The sequence below is a fragment of the Natrix helvetica genome, assembly GCF_964273705.1.
Source record: "Natrix helvetica genome assembly, chromosome: 2".
Lineage (NCBI taxonomy): Eukaryota > Metazoa > Chordata > Lepidosauria > Squamata > Natricidae > Natrix > Natrix helvetica.
Window position 1 is genome coordinate 200317447 of NC_138552.1, and position 20401 is coordinate 200337847.

General features: G+C 45.0%; 1 protein-coding gene across 2 annotated transcripts in view; it reads right to left on the bottom strand.

The window, feature by feature from the left end:
• MAP3K5 (mitogen-activated protein kinase kinase kinase 5) overlaps positions 1–20401 on the bottom strand; it is a 126521-nt gene that overhangs the window by 54731 nt on the left and 51389 nt on the right. For both annotated transcript variants that reach the window (XM_081945096.1, XM_081945097.1), the window contains exons 4-6: positions 4140–4333; positions 2961–3129; positions 941–1047 (exon numbers count right to left, since the gene is read on the bottom strand). In XM_081945096.1, coding sequence (XP_081801222.1) covers positions 941–1047; positions 2961–3129; positions 4140–4333 — 470 coding nt within the window. The remainder of the gene's footprint in view (positions 1–940; positions 1048–2960; positions 3130–4139; positions 4334–20401) is intronic.

Here is a 20401-nt window from a genome sequence, read left to right on the forward strand (position 1 = left end):
CTGTCCAAGAGAGCAAACTACACAATAAAGAAGGTATACTTCCAATAACTGGTTTCATTGAGGAGACTGGGAGTGCCTCTACTCTGTGCTCTCTTAAGAGGACAGACAGAAATTGCTGGAGGCAAAATCCCAAATAACAACCAGTTGTCTAAAGAATCCCAAAGGTGACTGGACAGCTCTCAATGATGTACTATACTGTACCACATTAATAGTCTGAAACATTGATGTGTAAAAAGGATGTAGCAAAATGATACTTAATCATTCTTGCCCTTCTCCCTCATTTTTAGATTATGTCCCGCTATCATAGTTGAACAGCTAATAATAGAATCATGCACATCTGTAGCATTTTGTTTGCAGCTCCACTGTGCCTGCTTCTTTTCTAGGCCGAGCAGTGTTAATTTGTGTGCTATGCTTTTGAGTTTGTTTGACCATTCAATAAACATTGGTCTCTTCAGGATTTTGCTATCCTGTTTCCTATAAAATAAGACGTCCCCGGATAATAAGCCCAATCGGGCTTTTGAATGCATGTGCTAAAATAAGCCCTCCCCTGAAAATAAGCCCTCCCCGAAATTATCGCAGAGCAGCAGCCATGAGGTGACCACACTCGCCTCCTCCTGCTCTTCAAAAATAACAAGACCTCCCCCAAAATAAGGCCAAGTGCTTATTTCAAAGGGTGTGTGTGTGTCAAAAGAAAATAAGTCCCTGTCTTATTTTCGAGGAAACACAATATGCTCCAACTGCAGAAAATAAATTTAATGGTGATAGAAAGCCAAAGTCAAGATGGAAAGTCAAATCTACCTATTGTAGAAGCAAGAGACACCAGATGAAAAAATGCCACTAGTATTTGGGGTTTTTTGCTATAGAAAAAATGGAAGGATATTTTGTTCGTGGGCAAACTGCCATCAAACACTGCAGTTTCAAGAGAAAGAAAAGTTCTTACCTATTCAGTGCAAATGCATAATGAAATTTCACATGATGATGCAAAGCCAAGTCAAAGGTCGGAAGTTTTTCTAATGCCTCTACCAATTTGACAATAGAATCATAATCCTTCCAAAAAAAGATAAATAAAAGAATTTATTAAAACATGATCTCAGATAAGGCCAAAAAGGAAAAAAAAGACAAACTATTTAAGTCTTCCTGTGGCCTGAAAAAAAAAACTACATACTGAATGGATGTAATACCTAAGTTGGGACCAACAATAATAGCATTGATCATAGCACCGTTCAGTTCTCTTTCATCTACAAAAGAAAGGAATACCTTTGGATTTTACTCTGCTAGTTGTTGTTGACCTTAGAACGCAGTGTTCATCTCCATTTCAAGGCCATTGAGCCAGCACTGTTGACATTTCCGTGGTCATGTGGCCAGCATGAAGTCACGGAGCTCTTGGTTTCCTCCCCACTGAAATGGTACCTATTTAGTCAAATTTCACACTGCTAGGTGGGCAAGAGCTAGGCAAAAACAAGGCGTTCACCCTGTTGCGCGCTGCTCAGGTCTCAATCTCGGGCTGACAGCTTTCCGCCGACAAGCCTAGCATCTTAATCATCGAGCCATCACATTATACCCTTTGGGTCTACAAAGCTGACTCCAATTAAATGCAGAAAGAGGCAACTGCTTTTCTTTGTTTTCAAACTTTTAAAAGGCAACTGAAAGATCTGGCATTTCTTAATGTTGCATGTGATGCAAGAGTAGTGATAGTTTTGATCAGTGTGAGATTTAAAAACATACAGATGTTATAGCTCCCTCCCTCCCTTCCGTCCTTCTTGTGCAATTGGAAATATACTTTGAATTTTGATATGAAATGTTTCCATAATCAAATCAAGCCTTTGTAGCCAACAATGCAATCAAAAATCTCAAAAGAACAGGGCAGGCTGATGACAATTAACCTCAACTCTCACATCACATACCCCTGTCGGATTTTCTACATAGATTGACATGTCATTAATTATGTTATTTTCTTTTTCACTCTCTCAATGCCTTACAATGCCTATTTCATTGTGGCAGTTTCAGCTATTTATGCTGGAACATGTTTTCCTTTTCCATAATGCAACATCTTTCTAAGCCATTCCCTTCCCACCCCACAAATGACAGCACATATTCCACCGCCTGGCCTGTTCACCTTGTTGTTCTGCCTGAAATAACAAAGGATTTAACTTCATATCCAAATGACTGTCAATCAGTTTAACAGAAGCATGGGTAAGCTTTATTGAAATGGTGATAGTAAGAAAGACAATAAACCAGACATGACATTTCTATAGTCAAAAGACATAAAATTTCATATGCTTAATAATCTCCTCAGTAGGGGTTACTGGACCCTCAACTGTATCATGTGCTTTTGAGTGCAGACTTCAGAAGTATAGCAGTGTTAAGAAAACCCTCAGTATCTGAAATTCAGTTATTTTTTAAAAAGCCATCAGTTCTATAGAATATGTGATAGCAAGACAGGGTATCATGTAGAAATGGAATCTACTCACATAATTTGCTGAATCTTTGCCATTGCGCTTATAATATAATGTCCCCCAATATGCAAAATGGATTCTACTTCTAAAAAAAATCTGAATATTAGACGTTCTATATCCCTTTTCACAGTTCTAAGGATAATGTAAAAGCACACAGTTGCCATGGTAACAACATTCATTTATTAAATCTGGCTATTCAATAGCCTAATAGCCAACTATTAGGAATACTTTCAGGCTACCATGAGCAAAGTTGGTAGTGACCATCTACCCAAAGCACTCTGTGGAGTCCACCTGGCCCCAAGCATTTGTTCTAAGAATCTCTGGGAATTGGGGATTAAGTGGGTGGGGGTGACCAAAAAGCTTAGTAAGGACTAAGAGAATACTTAGAGTACATAAAACGTTGCAATGACCTATGCTGACTAGAATTGAATAAAGGCCCTCTCATATGTTGATGAAACAGAGTTAATAGAAGTAATAAAGATAAATTAAGCATTTGATTCTTACCTGAATATCCCTGTAAGATAACAGCAGGTTTATCACGATGTCAGCAGACAAAAGCTCAATGTTATCCACTCTTTGTCTTATCCTGGTCAATTCTGCAGCTAATTCCTTCCCAGTGTACAAGTTACGAGCTTTTCTGATATCATTAAGAATTGATTCCCTGAAGTATTGGCTAGAAGGGAAAAGAAATAGTCAGTATAAAACCTCAATGTTACAAAAGAGCCCCATGGCTGTCTGTTTTAGAGCAACTAATACAATGGGCAAAACTGAACCAGGAATATTGATCTAATTAAGGATTGCAAATATGAACTGACTATGTAGATAATGATTTATTTTATTTTGTGCCATCAGGTTGGTGCTGAATCTCACTGACCACCCTGATGGAGCTTCTCCAGGATAATTTGTCCCTAACCTGGGCCTTCAGATCTTTCAAATTGAACCCATCGACTCTGTTATCAGATTATCCATTTTGGTTTCTCTTTTCTCCTTCCTTCCAGCTTTCCCGGTATTGTAGATTTCTCAAGGGAGTTGGGTCTTCACATAATGTATCCAAAATATGACAATTTGATCTTGCTTATTTGTGCCTTGAAAACGTTGAATTGACTTGTTCTATGATCCATGATGTCAAAAGTTCCTCAAATATTCTCAAGTCATGGAATATAAGCATTGTCATTTAATTAAGATTACTGGCTATCTGACAGATCTGTCACTGGTTACATATTTTACTCATAAGTCATTTCTCACCAGGCAGATTTTTTTTCTTGTGCTAATTAGGCTGTTTGCTGCAAGGAGGTAAGTCAACAACTATAAATGCCTATAGAATGTTCAAATTATTAGATTTATTTTTTAAAGACTGCTTTATTATTTTTCTAGACAACAACAAAATGAAGAAGAACCATTAATCAGAAGTTGCCTTCAGAAGCTGTGGATGCTCCAACACTGGAAGTTTTTAAGAAGAGATTGGATATTCATTTGTCTGAAATGGTATAGGGTTTCTTGTCTGAGCAGAGGGTTGGACTAGAAGACCTCCAAAGTCCCTTCCAACTCGGTTATTCTGGTATTCCTCTTATGTATTGTCCCTTGGCTACTGCTATCAAATGCTATGTCTGTTATACTTATTGGGTTCATGTGGTTTTCTTTTTTATGGCAAATTTTAATGTTACAGCTGAAGACACTCCATACCTTGAGCTGCCTTGTGCCATCTTCAAGAGCTGAATAAAGCGGTCAACTAAGGGTAAGCATATTGGTCCCAGCAACAGTTCAAAGTTGGGTTGCATCAATTCAGTCAATCCCTTCATGAAACTGCTGTCACAGCAATAGACTTTGTTATGGGGAGTTATCATATATGGAACAAATATATAATTGCCAGTGCACATCTGCAGAAAAGGAGGAAAAGGCTTAGCAATGTAAATACATATATAAGATAATCTTAAAATCGATATACTTTGTAGAACGTAACTAACACCTAACATAATTTTCATACTGTAATTCCCTCTATTGAAATCATGATGCCCCTGCCTATCCAGATGTGATAGACTACAATTCTTATATGTCCTGAAATGTATATCGGAGGTGATTGGGGATGAGGGATACCATAATCAAACATATCTGGAGTTGTTATTTATGTTAGTAATCGGATTGGGAAAGAATTGGCAGAACACTGCTATTTAAGGAGGGAATTCTTCCAAATACTTTTACTGAAAGAATAACCTGCACATCAGACAAGTTTGGACATAAGGAACCTCTGCAGGAGAACAAATATTTGGATTATGCAAGGGTAAGGAATTATAGAGACGGTCCTCTACATTATCCTTTACTGTTGTAAACATGATGGATATTCTTTATAGAACTGAAAGGGAACTATAATTTTAATTGATAGCATAGGGAACACAGATATCACGAGAAAAAAATCTTGCTATTATACAAGAGCAATTTGCAAGATACTGCATTATAATATATACATTAATTATAATGTAAAGTGTTAGATATTAGCAAGATATTAGCAACTGTTATAATGGTTTCCACCAAGGTCCTCTGTTCCGGCAGGAACAGAGATTCAATCTCATTGGTCAAAGGGTCTGACAGCTCCCTATAAAAGGGCTGCTGTCAGACTGAACCTTCGCTAGATTGTACCTAGTTGCCTATGCCGGAGTGTGCCTTCCTTTCAACAATCTAACACTGGTGACGAGGATGGGATTGGAAGGCAACTAGGTGAACCAAAAAGAGCATAGCAATCCAGAAAGTACATCCAGCCTGGAGCTCAGCGCGGCTTCAAGCAGCCATTTTTTAAACTCAAAATGCCCTCAGAACACAAAATGGCCATGTACCCCCCACTGACTCCATACGACTCAGTCACCGAGCACTGGGGTTCGACTGTTTCTTTGAAGCCAACGACCTCATGGGCCTTTCTGAAGGCCGCAAGAAGAACATGTTCCTGGGTTATTGTGGACGGGAAGTGTTCGAAACAGCCAAAGGTCTATCTGAGCCAATGCCACTCCAATCGGTTGCTTGGTCAGAGCTCCAAAAAACGCTGAGGACACACTATACTCCCAAGCCGTCTAAGCACGTCCGCCGGCACGAATTTAATATTCGCAATCAAAAGGAAGGCAAATCGATCAACGATTACGTTGCAGCGCTAAGAAAGGCCGCAGTGTACTGCGAGTTCAGAGACCTAGACGAACACATACTTGACCACATCATATGCAGTGTGCGGGACATTAATTACTTGCCAAATCTAATCTCACTCTACAAATTGCCTTGGAAGAAGCCAGGGCATCCGAATCTGCCGTTAAGTCTACAGAAACCCTGCAGCGCCAAAGCACTCCACAAGGCGCGCGAAAGAGCGTACATGTACATCGCAAGGCTACAGAGGCCGAGGGCTCAGAAAGCGAAGGTGACAGCTGTTGCATGTGCAGTGACCGCACCAAACCGGTGCGCAAATTCAAACCGTGTTTCCCACCTTGTGCAAGCTATGGCGGAGACCATGCCAGATCATTTTGCCATTACCACAACACCATCTGCCAGCGCTGCAAGCGAAAGGGGCGCATCGCTAAGGTCTGCAGAAGGGAGCACCCCATGACGATCTGGAAGCCCAGAAGCTGACTTAACCGCCAGCAGAGGCCCAACCAAGGGGCATGGCAGCCACCACCATGGTGCTCAGAGGGCGACACCAGAGTCACCTACCACACCTCAATCGGCCAAGTCCGCACAAGGCGGCCAAAAAAGCTGAAGGTCATAGTCCTCATCGAGGACTCTCCATGCGAGATGGAGATCGACACGGGGTCATCATTGACCATCATGCCGTGGTCTACACTCAAGCAGGCTATCCCTAGCCTGAAGAAGCAGCATTTACGTGTTCCTGACATCTGCCTTCGCGATTACCAGGGGAACCGAGTCCCCATTGTGGGCCAGGGCACCTTCCGGGTGCAATTCAAAAACTTCAGCGGCCAGCTTCCAGTAACAGTGGTCAGCGGTGACCTGCAGAGCCTCCTGGGGCTTGACTGGTTTGAAGCCCTGGGCCTAGAAGTGACCGGTATCAACGCCTTGAAAGACGAGAGCACCGAAGAATTCTTTAAGGAGTTCGAGGACGTCTTCAGCACCGGTCTAGGTAAGTATGTGGGGACCCCAATCTCTTTTAATTTGGACCCCAACATAGCCCCCATCAGGCTAAAACCCAGGAGAGTACCTTTCGCTCTCCGCCCTAAAATTGATCTGGAAATTGACAAGCTCATAGGCCAGGGAATCCTAGAGCCGGTTGATCACGCACGCTGGGAGACCCCTATAGTGACACCTGTCAAATCTGACGGGTCTGTCCACATCTGCGCGGACTACAAATGCACAATCAATAAAGTGTTACAACAAAACGCTTACCCTGTACCCATTGTACAACATTTATTACATTCCTTAGGCCCCGGCAAAGTATTCACTAAATTAGACATGGTGCAGGCATACCAACAATTGCCTGTAGATGGCACTATGGCAGAGGCCCAAACTATCATGACGCACAGGAGTGCATTCAATTTAACCGCCTGCAATTTGGAGTTAGTATCGCCCCTGGACTGTTCCAAAGCGTCATGGAATGGCTTTTGTGATATTTTGATGATATCTTGGAATCAGCTGCAAATGAGGCGCAACTTTTCAAACGTTTAAGAACTATTTTGACCAGAATTAGAGAGAAAGGCCTCTGTCTCAAAAAAGAAAAATGCCAATTTAACGTGCCATGGATTGAATTCTTAGGGTACCTCACCAACGGCTCTGGGATTCACCTGACCACTAAAAAAATTAAAGCAATCCAGGAAGCCCCTACACCTCGCAATCAGACCGAGCTGCAGGCGTTCCTCGGGCTCCTTAATTTCTACAGCGTCTTTCTTAAACAGAAAGCCGCTGTTGCTGAGCCCTTACATCGTCTCTTGGCGAAGAATGCAAAGTGGTCCTGGGGAAGAGCCAAAGCAGCCGCATTTGCCATGGTGAAGAGACTACTGTCAGCAGACACATTCCTAGTTCAGTACAGCCAGACCCTGTCACTTGTTTTAACTTGTGACGCTTCCCCGTTTGGCGTCAGAGCTGTCCTCAACCAAAACATGCCCAATGGAACCGAGGCACCCATAGCCTATTACTCAAGGACCTTGTCCACTGCCAAGAGGAACTACAGCCAGCTGGACCATAAGGCTTTGGCTGTAATAACCAGTGTAAAAAAGTTTCATGAGTACCTCTACGGCTGTGATTTTGAACTCATCATGGACCACAAACCGCTACTGGGTTTGCTAGCTGGGGACCGGCCAACTCCTGTGTCATTGTTGCTGCGAATGACCAGATGGACTATTTTCTTTGCGGCCTACACCTATCACCTCGTCCATCGACCAGGCTCAACCTTGGGGCATGCTGACCATTGCCTGAACTGCTTGCAGACCCTACCCCCAAGACACCAGTCCTTCTCATTGACTTAGAGACTGGTCCTGTCTCATCTAGTGACGTTGCTTGCCACTCTGCAAGAGACTCCATGATCAAACAAGTTTTGATCTGGGTGTGGAGGGGGTCTGTTGGGTGTGAGTTCAAAATGTATTATTGTAAAAGAGATGAAATGTCTGTTATCAATGGCTGTTTGCTGTGGGGGGACCGGGTCATTGTTCTACCCAAACTGCGCATTGCAGTATTAGAGGCTTTACACATAGGGCATCTTGGAATTGTCAGGATGAAGTCTTTGACTAGGAGTTATGTGTGGTAGCCTAACATGGACAGTGACATCAAAAAATGGGTGGCTACCTGCACATCGTGCCAGGAGTCCAGACCAGCTCCCCCAGAGGTGCCCGCTAAGGAGTGGGAGCGACCTCAAGCACCATGGTCTAGGGTGCACATAGACTTTGCTGGCCCAGTTCATGGCCAGACATTCTTGGTAGTTGTGGACGCCTACTTGAAATGGCTAGAGTTGTCCTCATGACCTCTACCATGGCAGAAGCACTCATCAAGGTACTATGGAGACTTTTCTCTTCACATGGCCTGTCCGATGTCCTGGTCATTCCATCCGGCCTCTAATGGTCAGGCGGAGAGAATGACCATTGTCTTACCTGAAGGGTCCTTTTCAGGGCGCTGCAACGGAGAGTCCAAAGAAGGGTTAAACACAGCCAATCTGCCCAGAACTGAATTGAAACTTTAAGCCACGCCTCTGGTGCCGATTCTCAGATTTATTCAATGAAGACATGGAACAGTTGCGCGCTGAAACTTCAACTGGAAGTCTAATATGGAACAAGTCAAAAATAGTCCAACAACAATAACAGAAACAACAAACAACACTGTGACTTCACAAACACCAGCGGAGAATAGACCCCAGGGCGGGGTGGACTCTCCGTTGCAGCGCCCTGAAAAGGACCCTTCAGGTAAGACAATGGTCATTTTCCAGGGCGCTGCTCTGGAGAGTCCAAAGAAAGGACATGCCCAAGCTAACTGTCACTAGGGCGGGAAGGCTCAGCCATCAGGGTCGCTCCGCTGGTATGGATGCCCTGAAGAACACGCCTCCCAAAGGCCCCTTCCGCCGATGCAAAACTGTCCAGTTTGTAATTTCGGACAAATGGAGACAGAGAAGTCCAGGTGGCCGCCTTGCAGATCTCTTCAATCGGTGCCTGTGTAGACCAGGCAGCTGTGGTGGCGGCGCTTCTAGTCGAATGTGCTGTGATATTGCGAGGCACAGGAACGGACTGTAAAACGTGGGCAAGCGCAATGCAGGCTCGCAGCCATCCGCTGATGGTAGATGAAGAGACCTTCTTGCCTTGAGAAGCTGGTTGAAAGGAGATGAATAGAGATTCGGATTTCCGAAAACTGGCCGTGCGCTTGATGTATCTGCGAATAGTCCTGCGCACATCCAGCATGTGCCAGCGCTTTTCCCTCGGGTGCCGAGGATGCGGACAAAAATCCGGAAGGACCACCTCCTGCGCCCGATGAAACCCGGAATTGACCTTCGGACTGAAGGAAGGGTCCAGCCTCAGGATTACTCTGTCGTTACGAATGAGACACAAGTCCTCTCTGACTGACAGGCAGCCAGTTCCGATATGCGACGAGCAGACGTGATAGCGACCAGAAAAACCGTCTTGAATGTGAGGTGTCTGAGACTGGCCGTTTTAATGGGCTCAAACGGGGGCCCGATGAGGGACCGCACACTACATTGAGATCCCAAGATGGGTATCTGTGGACCACTGGGGGTCTCAGGTTGGTCGCTCCCCTGAGGAAACTGCGGATGGTCGGATTCCGGCCAAGAGATGCGTAGCCCTCAACTGAGAGGATGGTTGACAGGGCTGCCGCCTGGCGCCTCAGGGTGTTAGGTGCCAGGCCCTTGTCCAAACCTTCCTGCAGGAAGTCCAGGATGACAGGAACCGAATCAAGGGGCGCAGACGTACCATGAGCCGTGCACCAGCTGGCGAAGGATTTCCAAGTGGCGTCGTAGATGCGCGTCGTGGACTGCCGTCGTGACGCTTGGATGGTGCCCATCACCTTGTCTGACAACTTGCCTCTGCTTAGGAGATCCCTCTCAAGTGCCAGACGGCCAGCTGCAGCCACTGGGGTTCTGGATGTTGAAGGGCCCCCTGGCTGAGAGAGATGTCCTGTGGAGGAATCCGCCACGGTGGTGTGATCGAAAGACTCACCAAGTCTGCAAACCATGTTCTCCTGGGCCAGTACGGTGCTACCCGCAGCACCTCCGCCTCCTCTGCTAGGATCTTCCTGATGACTCTGGGAAGAAGAGGTAGCGGGGGGAAAGCGTAAAGCAGACCTTTCGGCCACGGGCCGTGCAGCGCGTTGACTCCTTCCGCCCTCGGGTCGTGGAACCTTGTGAAGAACCGCGGAAGATGCGCGTTGGCCGCGTTGGCGAACAGGTCCACCAGCGGGAGGCCGAACCTCTGGGACAGTTGCTGGAACAGCAGCGGATGTAGACGCCACTCCGAGTGGTCGACTGTGGATCTGCTCAGCCAGTCCGCCTGGGTGTTGCTCGTGCCCGAGATGTGCTCCGCCTGAAGAGAAAGGAGATACCTCTCCGCCCATCGACCCAAGAGCTCCGCCTCCTTCATCAGGGATCTGGAGCGCGTTCCCCCCTGTCGATTGATGTGCACCTTGGTGGCGACATTGTCTGTCATGATGCGCACGTGGTGGCCCTGAACGGTGCTCTGGAAGCGCTTCAGCGCAAGCCTGACTGCCCTCAGCTCCAGCCAGTTGATGCTGTGAGCGGCTTCGGAAGGGGACCACCTGCCCTGTGCGAGCTGGTTGTGGCAGTGGGCCCCCCAACCGAACAGGCTGGCATCCGTTGTGATGGTGAGCCTGACTGGCTCCTTGAATGGCGACCCCTTTAACAGGGCCAGAGACAACCACCACTTAGAGAGCGACGTACCTCTGCTGGAACTGGAATCAGTCTTGTTGAGCTGCTTTCGTTTGTTCTTTGATATGGAAGCAGGAGCCACTGAAGGGGACGGGAGTGAAGTCTCGCCCAAGGCACGATTGACAGGCACGAGATCATCTTGCCGAGGAGCTGTGAGAGCTGAACCACCTTGACTAGACGTGACTGCTGCACTTGAACGACCATCTCCCGAAGGCTGGCCACCCTTTCCGGGGACAGGGATACCGTGCCCGAGGTGGTGTCGATGACGGCCCCTAGATGCTTCAGTCTGGTCGTGGGAACGAGATGACTTTTTTCCAGGTTAATGGTGAACCCGTGGTCCCGGAGGTAATGGAGGCCCGCGTAAGAGAACCTCAGGAACTTGCGGTGGGCTTTGCGGATAGGGATGTGGAAGTAGGCCTCTTTGAGGTCTATGGACGTTAGTATATCGCCTGGCCTGATGCCCCCAAGATGGACTGGAGGGACTGCATCTTGAACCTGCGATATGTCACGTGGTGATTGAACCTCTTTAGATCTAATATCCCCCTCCACCCTCCTGAGTTTTTGGGGACCAGAAACAGGATGGAGTAAAACCCTCCTCCTTCCTGGCCTGCTGGGACAGGTTCTATGGCCCTGATCTCCTTGAGGTGCCTTATCTCCTGTTCCATGAGGGATCTTTTGACTAACCCTGAGGGAACTGGACGCCGGATGAAGTGGCGGGGAGGGGGGGACCAGAATTCTAAAGTGAGACCCATGCGGACCGTTTGAAGAACCCACTGGTCCGACGTGGTCTGCTCCCATTTGGCGTGGAACAACTGCAACCGCCCTCCTATGGAAGCTGACCTGTGATGGTCATTTATACCTCCTAAAGGGTCGGGAGCCGGAGCCCCCCCGAAATGGCCGCTTGGAGAAGGGCTGCTGGCGACCTCTGTCTCGAAAGGACTGACGGTCCTGAGGCCGCTCACCCTGCTGGGGATACGCCCGATGATAGGGGGCGGAGCTGGTGGAGGGCTCATTGTTCCGAAAGGCCTCCCTCCTGTAAGAGCCAGGACCTTTACGATCAGGCTTTTTGGTGACTGATGGCATCACTTTCTTTTTGTCCTTGTTTTCCACAAGGACTGGATCAAGGACCTCACCAAACAGCTTGTCCCCTTTAAAGGGGGCAGTAACAAGCTTCCATTTGGAGCGCATATCCACATTCCAGTGCCTAAGCCACAGGAGGCGTCTGGAAGTAACATTAGACGCTAGGGCACGCGAGGCAAACTTAGCAGCATTCAGAGTGGCATCAGCAGTGTACTCTGTGGCTGCCATGATTTTATTGATATCCTGCCTGACTTTAACGTCCTTGGCAGGTATCTTCCTCAACAACTGCCTCAGCCACAGGAGAGCCGCCCTGGAGAAAAAGGAGGCTGAAGCGGAGGACTTAATGGCCCATGCAGCTGCCTGATGGGTCTTGTGACAAGCAGTTTCGGTTCTCTTGTCCTCAGCCTTGAGCCCCTCCAACAGGTCAGGAGGGAGCACAGAAGAGGAGGTAAGAGCCGCTACAGGGGGATCGATAGGAGGGAGCTTGAGCAGCTCCTCCAGGCTGGCATCCACCGTATATAGCTTCTTGTCATGGCTGCTGGGGGTAGCCATGGTAGCTGGCTGCGCCCACTGTCTTTGAACTAAATTGAGGAACATCTTGGGTACAGGAACTATTTCCTGGACCGAAATGGGTTCCTCAAAGAGATCCCCAGATAGATCATCAGGGTCTACAACCACCTGAGCTGGGGGGGGGGGACCCCATGTGAGTTGAGATCTTAGCCTTATCTAAAATGGTTTTGAAATTATCCAAATTAAATAAGCCTGAAAAGGCCGGCTTTTTGGCGGGGCTTGCCTCATCCCCAGAGAATTCAGCTTCCTGCCTAGGAAGAAATTCCTCTTCTTCCTCCCAGTCTGACTCATCAGAGACCACTGAAGAATGCAGGGATGGAGGTGGAAGGCTAGGAGTCATCTCTCTGGAATCCTCCTGGGGTTGCAAATTGTGGGTCTTGCGAGTGCGCTTGCCACCTTTTCGCATGCCTGTCTCAATGCCCTGGGAAATGGCCCTGTTAATTATTTCCTGCATTTCAGTGGATAGGTTAGGCCCTTGGGCCTCAATGGGGCGAACCCTTTGAGTGGGCCCGGGGATCGGCTGTTGAGGGGCTAAGGGCCCCATTGGAGCTGGTCCCTCCTCCATATCAGAGGGACAGGCAAAGAGATCAGCCTGATCAGCCATGGAATGGCCTGAAGAAGTTGCCATGGCCAAGGAATCCCCTTCTTCTTCACTATCAGAAATGGGGCCTCCCTGGGCTGGAGGAATTTCCCTGGAGGGCTCCCCAGGAGACACCGAAAGGGAAGATTGGGCCTGCTGTTGGGCTTTGGAAAACTGTTTTTCTAAGGCCTTCTGTCGCCTTAATGCATCTTTGTCTAGGCCTGAGCCCTGCTTGGGGCCATGCCTGGAGTAAGGCTTACTCCCTCTAATGGCCTCCCTGGCAGCTTTCCCGGCCTGTCTTACAGGGGCTCTGGAAGAGACACCCTCAGAAGTCTCAGGGACCTGATCTGCCATGGTAACAATCACTGGTTGGGGCAGTAGGGGGATGGGAAAATCACCACTCACCACCTCCAGAAAGCCCACCGCAGCACGATGCTCCTGAGGAGACAGAGAAACTGCAAGGCCTGAAGTAGCTTGGAATTTCTTAGGCGCGAGCAGAATTCGCTCCCAGTGCCTGCAGGAGAGTAAAGGAGGCGACCCAGCAGGCCACGATCCCACGCCGCTATCACTTGCTTGGATTGGGGCCCAGGTCGCCGGTCACACCGGGCAAGTCTGACTCCACGCGGCTCCTGCAAAGAGCCAGGCACCAGGCAGCTGCGGCAAAAAACTTTTAAAAGTAAAGCCGGAAGATTGCGCAATCCAAAATGGCGGCCGGAACTCACCGGAGCTTTGCGCGCCAAATTTAAAGAGGGAAGAAGCCAAAATGGCTGCCCTGGAAGCCCACGCAGCAATTTGACTTGCTAGAAGCACAAATTGCAACGGAGGGCTTCCAGTGGGAATCGGCCCCCAGTAGGGGTGCCCCAACAGCGCTGGCGTCGGCACTCCGACCCACGCGCTTCCCCCAACAGCTGCCTGCGGCTTCTAGGAGCCAGAGCAAAGCCCCGGACTCCAGGAGAGCCGAAAGGGTGAGAAAAACCCAATTAAAAAGGGAAAAAAACAAACTTAAATTTAAACTCACCAGCCTGCTCTAAAAATCCTTAAATATACTGTTTTAAAAAATTATTCTTCCTCTGGAGAGTCCAAGGAATCAATCTTAGAACTGGAGAAAATCTTAAAGCACGTCTACTGGGCTAGCTGAATTGAAAAAATCTGAGGAGAGTCGGCACCAGAGGCGTGGCTTAAAGTTTCAATTCAGTTCTGGGCAGATTGGCTGTGTTTAACTCTTCTTTGGACTCTCCAGAGCAGCGCCCTGGAAAATGGTGAGACTTTTCTCCACACATGGCCTGTCCGATGTCCTGGTCTCTGACAATGGGCCCCAATTCATGGCCATGCAATTCGAGACCTATTTAGCAGTACAAGGAATCAGACATGCCCTGGTCATGCCATTCCATCTGGCCTCCAATGGTCAGGCGGAGAGAATGGTGAGATCTGCAAAAGAGGCCCTATCCAGGATGGGCCCGGGAGATAGGCAAACACGGTTGATCAATTTCTCCTAATTCAACACATCACGCCAAGTGCTACCATGGGATGAAGCCCTTCCGAGCTTCTCATGGGTCACCAGCTAAGATCTCACTTAGACCAGCTACACCCAAACTATTCTGCCGCATCGCCCCCAGACTCAACAAGCAAAATTCAGAATTTTAACGTAGGGGATTCAGTTTACGCCCACAACTATGCCGGGGGAACTCTGTGGATTCCTGCCAAAGTGATAGGCATCACCGAGCCTCGCTTTTATCTCGTAGAGCTCGAGGACGGTTGGAATTGGAGAAGGCACATTGACCAACTCCGTGGCCACCTCTGCAACTCCACTCTTAGGCAGCCAGAGGTAACTCCTGCACGAGTTAGCCAAAGCCCTATCCAAAAGGAGCGCGAAGTCACTCCTTCTACAGCCAACTCAAACCCGAAGACATCGGGATACTCATCTACTTGTGTTGCAGGCCCGCAGCAAGCTCTGAGCGAACCGGCTCTAGAAGCTCCAGCTGCAGCCTGTGAAAGGTTCCAGGAGCTTCCACCAGGCGAAGCTACAGATCCAACAGGTCCGTCTGACCTGTCCGAAGAACACCCTCCAACTGAAATGCGCAGGTCTGGCAGAGCCACCAAAAAGCCCGCCTACCTGTGTGACTATGTCACAAGTCGGTTGATTTCATCTACGAGGGGAGGGGTGTTAGATATTAGCAACTGTTATAATGGTTTCCACCAAGGTCCTCTGTTCCGGCGGGAACAGAGATTCAATCTCATTGGTCGAAGGGTCTGACAGCTCCCTATAAAAGGGCTGCTGTCAGACTGAACCTTCGCTGGATTGTACATAGTTGTTCTGTCACAATAAAGAGCTGTTGTTGCCTAAGCCTAAGTGTACCTTTCCTTTACCCAATCTAACATAAAGAATATAGAGAAATTCAAAAGTTATCACGGTTGAATTGTTGAAATATTACCAAGCTCCTGGACTATGTTTTTCAAATCAAAACTGAACATAAAACTTTCATATAACTTTTAAATATTTAGACATTAGTATATTTTAAATATCTTTAAATTACTGACCTGTCTGGAAAGCATAAGAAAGGATATAAGAAGATGAAACACAATTTCTCTAAAAGAAACATGTTATATTTGCTGCAAAATAAAGCAGGATAAGGCATAGCCTGCTAAATATATATATATTATCAAGAAGCTCAGTTGGCATAGTTACTCCTTTTAAAATAGAAGAATCAACAAAGCAGTGGATTGTGATGGAAAACACTTGGTTTCAGGCTATGAATGAAAACTGGATAAGCCAGTTGGCTTTCATGCCTAAGGAAGAACTCCAATTTCCTGATTAATAGCCAGGTGTCTTAACCACTATACCAAACTGGCTCTCATCCTATCAACCTAATCATATCAAAAATTATGAGCAAGCTAAAATGTAATTTGTTTTATTTAAAATATTCTATTAATATTAATAAAAGATCAAATTTTAGAGACCATAAGCTACAAAGCTAATACTGCTACTCTACTTATGCTCATGATGAGAGCATGATAGATAGATTGATAGATAGATAGATAGATAGATAGATGATAGATAGATAGATATATAAAAGACAGACAGACAGACAGACAGACAGACAGACAGACAGAGATTAGCAAACTGTGCTCATTCTTTTTACAATTCCCAACTTTCTCAACTAGCACAGCTCTAAATGTGCTAGCTAGAAATTCTGTAAGTTGGAGAACTAAAGCAATGATGGGAGGCTAATGCACAACCTAATTTCTGTGCATGCATAGATGAAGCTTCGCTTACATGGCCCAGTTCCTAATAGGCTACAGCCAAGACCGGTCCACAATCTAGGGGTTAGGGACTCCTGGATTAATGTATAAGCAAAAGACTGTGAAATATTGGCCTGACCTAAAATAGATAAAACTCTGAATTCCCTAGAAAGAATTTCAGGTTTCTCTACAGAGTTGACATCCACATAAACAAGCACAATGTTGATATAAATTTCTACTTTTTGCAGTAATTACAGCTCTCCTTTGTTAGAAAAATCCTGCCAACTCAGAGAAGCTAAGGCATGTTAATTATTAATCCTCCCTTACTACATTAGGCAATATGCTTTTGTAGCATTCATTATATCTTTTATAATTACGCTCAAGAGGAAACACTAACAGGATGATGATGAATCAGTTCTTGTACAAACCTTATTTTACCACTCTCAGAAAACACACATAATAACTATGTTAGAACACTGTTGAAATGTCCTCCCTATAGCATTTTTCTGAGTGGTACTAATAAATAGCAAGATCTAGAGCTTATTAGAGCTAGGTCTGACCTAGAATGGTTATATTTTTTCCACATGCACAAGCACGTACACATACACACAGACTGATATTTTGCAGCAGAATTAGGAATTTAAAATGAATAACACCATGAACAATTATTAAGATTTAGGAAAATTTTCTGATCTTTCGTCACTGGCCCAATGTTCACATTTATTTGTGAATCTGATACTCATCCCATTCTTTCTTCTGCACACATTTCGTCATTCAAAAGTAGGTATCACCATCAATGAAGCTATGCCAATTGAAAATATATATATATTCTCTCTCTGGCATTGCCCCACCTAAGATCAGGAGAGAGGCTACAGCAGACAATGAGGGAACTAAGCAAGATAATGACCGTTGACATCCTCTGAATGGACATATCCACCAAACCAGCTGACTCAGATCTAGGAACAACTTTATGGAAAGAACAAACATTCTTGAGGGTACACAAGAACAAAAACGAATTAAAAGATGGAGGAAGGAAACCGTTAAGCAAGGAATAACATTAAAGGAAGATATGGCTGAAGGATCCGACCTCCATTATATTACCTGGAGAACCCTGAATAGGCTGAGAATTGGAATGCCAAAATATAAAAGTAATATGCTCAAGTAGAGGCTCTTAGCAGATGGACAACATACTATGTGAATCTGGAGTAACACAAAGCCCAGCCCATTTGCTGATATGTCAGCTACTAACAGAAACATGTACCAATAATGACTCATTTTTGGCTTTGCCAACCACAAAGCCAAGAAGGTGGCTTCAATAAAATTTGACCTAGACACAGAAGAAGAAACAATCAAGGAGCAGTTATAAATTAACTCCTAGAAACAGTTAAGTTGTTGCATAATTCTCAACTTATATTCTTTGTCTCTCTGCCTGTCCCTCTTTAGAACAGAATCAATGTCACTTGTGAAGTCTATTTACAACCAGCAGTCCTATTTTTCTTCTCTGTTTGTACAAACTACATGCTACTTCTCCAGTGAGCCATTAGCACATTCCCAAGTAAGCCAAGTATGTGCAATAGGAAACTGCAGTTGGGCCAGAAACATAGGTGCTTGGACTCATTACATTTCATATTTCTTTATTTAAATTTTGAGGCCGTCCAAATCCTTAATTCTGGGCCAACTAATAACATAAATACAAAACAAATCCAGAATTGTTCACTTACATTTCTGTTTTTGGAATTTAACATACTTACTGTATTTGACAGCACAGTATCACTAGTAAAATCCTTCAAGTTTTGGGGTTCTATAATTTACCAGGATTTGAAATGGACACCTAACATTAGAACCATCATCAAAAGGATACCACAAAGAAAGCTCTTCCTGCGTCAACTTAGGAAGTTCAGACAGCCCCAGGAGCTGCTGATACAATTCTACTGAGAAATTATTAAATACATCTGTACTTCTATAACTGTCTGGTTTGGTACAGCCATTAAACAGGATAAGTACAAACTCCAAAGGATAGTTAGGATTGCTGAAAAAATAATTGCAACCAGGCTGCTTTCCATAGAAGGCCTGCATGTTGCACGAATCTGGAATAGGATTGAGAAAATAACTACAGACCCTTCACATCCTGGACATAATCTGTTTCAACTCTTCCCCTCAGGGTGCCGCTATAGGGCATTGCATGTCAAAACAAATAGACATAAAGAAAGGTTTTTTCCCTCATGCCATCACTCTGCTGAACATCTGGTCCTCACAGTACTGTCTTATGTCTAAGTATATTCACCCATGTTGTATGGCTGTAGTATTATTATCCTTCTCATCTTCTCTACTACTACCTATTATTGTATCATTATTATGATTATTGTCTCGTTGCATTGCATATACATGGAGCGCTTCTGCACCGGGTACAAATTCCTTATGTGTCTAATCACACTTTGCAAAATAAAGTATACTAGTCTTTTTTTTTAAGTTTGTGCTGTATTTTGCAATTTATCACTATTAGCTGTTTTAGACAACATGCATGGAAATGCTGTTTTTAAGAGTAAAGTAATTAACTACATGTTTTAGTGTTGTGATAACATAACTGTATTTTTTCAAATACAGAAATAAAATGAAGAGTTGGTTGTCTTCCTAAAACCTGTGCCATTTCATACCAGAAATGCCTAAAAGAAATGCAGCTGGCATCAAGATTTTATATCTAGCATATACTCAATTAATTACTGCTACTTCTGGCCAGGCTGAGAAGTTTTAAAATTTTCATTAATATCACCAAAGGACAAAGACTTCAGTATCTTGAGATAGCCCTTTATAAAGACACTTCCCAAAGTTGTGTTCCTCATGCCTCAAATATAATCACTTTCAAACACATTTCCTGGTTTGGTTTTCTGATGTAGTCTTCAAATACAGTAAATAGACAAAAAATATCCTACCCAGCTCTGCAAATTGCCAAGAGGTACACATTGGAAGAACTCACTGGAGAAGAGTCTAATGCTGGGAAAGATTGAGGGCAAAAGAAGAATGGGACGACAGAGAATGAGTTGGCCGGATGGAGTAACTAAAGCAGTGGTCCTCAATTTAAATGGACTCTGGGGGATGGTAGAGGACAGGAAGGCCTGGAGGAACGTTGTCCATGGGGTCGCAATGGGTTGGACATGACAACACACATTGGAATGCAGCTTTTGGATAACTTTGATGGCAGCCAAATGAGAACTCCTAAAATAAAGCATCCTTCCTTCTAATACCGCCAAATAATTTGAAGCTCATAGAAAGGAAGATGTGTTCAATGATCAGTCCTCATAAGAAACAACATTCTTCAATCTTATTTTTGTTTTTAAAAAACTTTCTCCATACAATCAGCACTTTTCCACACCCTATGCACTTGAATCCTAAAATGACTTGAGTTATCTGCCAAGAGGTTGCTGGCCTCTTCAGAATTCTACTCCTTACAATCAGATTTGAACTATGGAAGACAAGACCCTTTCTGCTCTTTTATCAGGCAAGAGCAGAAAGACACTAAGTGTGTTTTTCTTATTTAAGAAAATATAAGATAGGATAAATGGTTCTCCTGATCACACCATTATGCTACAGTTATGAAACACCAGAGTTGCATGACATTTAATCATAGTCTGATTTCATAGTTTTTGTACTGAGAGAATTGGGATAAATATTATTTTGGGGTTCCATCTCATGTTCTCAAAGGTGTTATTTGTAAATCAACAAATATTTTCCTCGCTCTGTCACCCCAGGAACTTTTGAATTCTTTGCAGGATCAGCTTGTCTTTTGTGCTGCCTTCAAGTTATAGTTTTGTGCAGGTTCTTATCTTTTCTGCTCAAGGCACAGCTGTATATCCTTCCTAGTTCATAAAACAGTGAGGGATACAGACAAGTGTTGGTAAGGAGTGCTTAGCAACAAAAGATGTTTGAGCTAAATCATTTTGTTATTAGTTTAGGTGCTGTTCCTATGCGGAAAGATTGTGGGTGGCCTACATTCTCTTCCCTTACCAAGAAAATTTAAATAGGAAAAAATATAATAAAAGAACAACCATCTAAATAAAAGCCAAACTTACAAAGAAAACCATGGCTACTGAAGAACAATAAACATCCGAACACAACCAA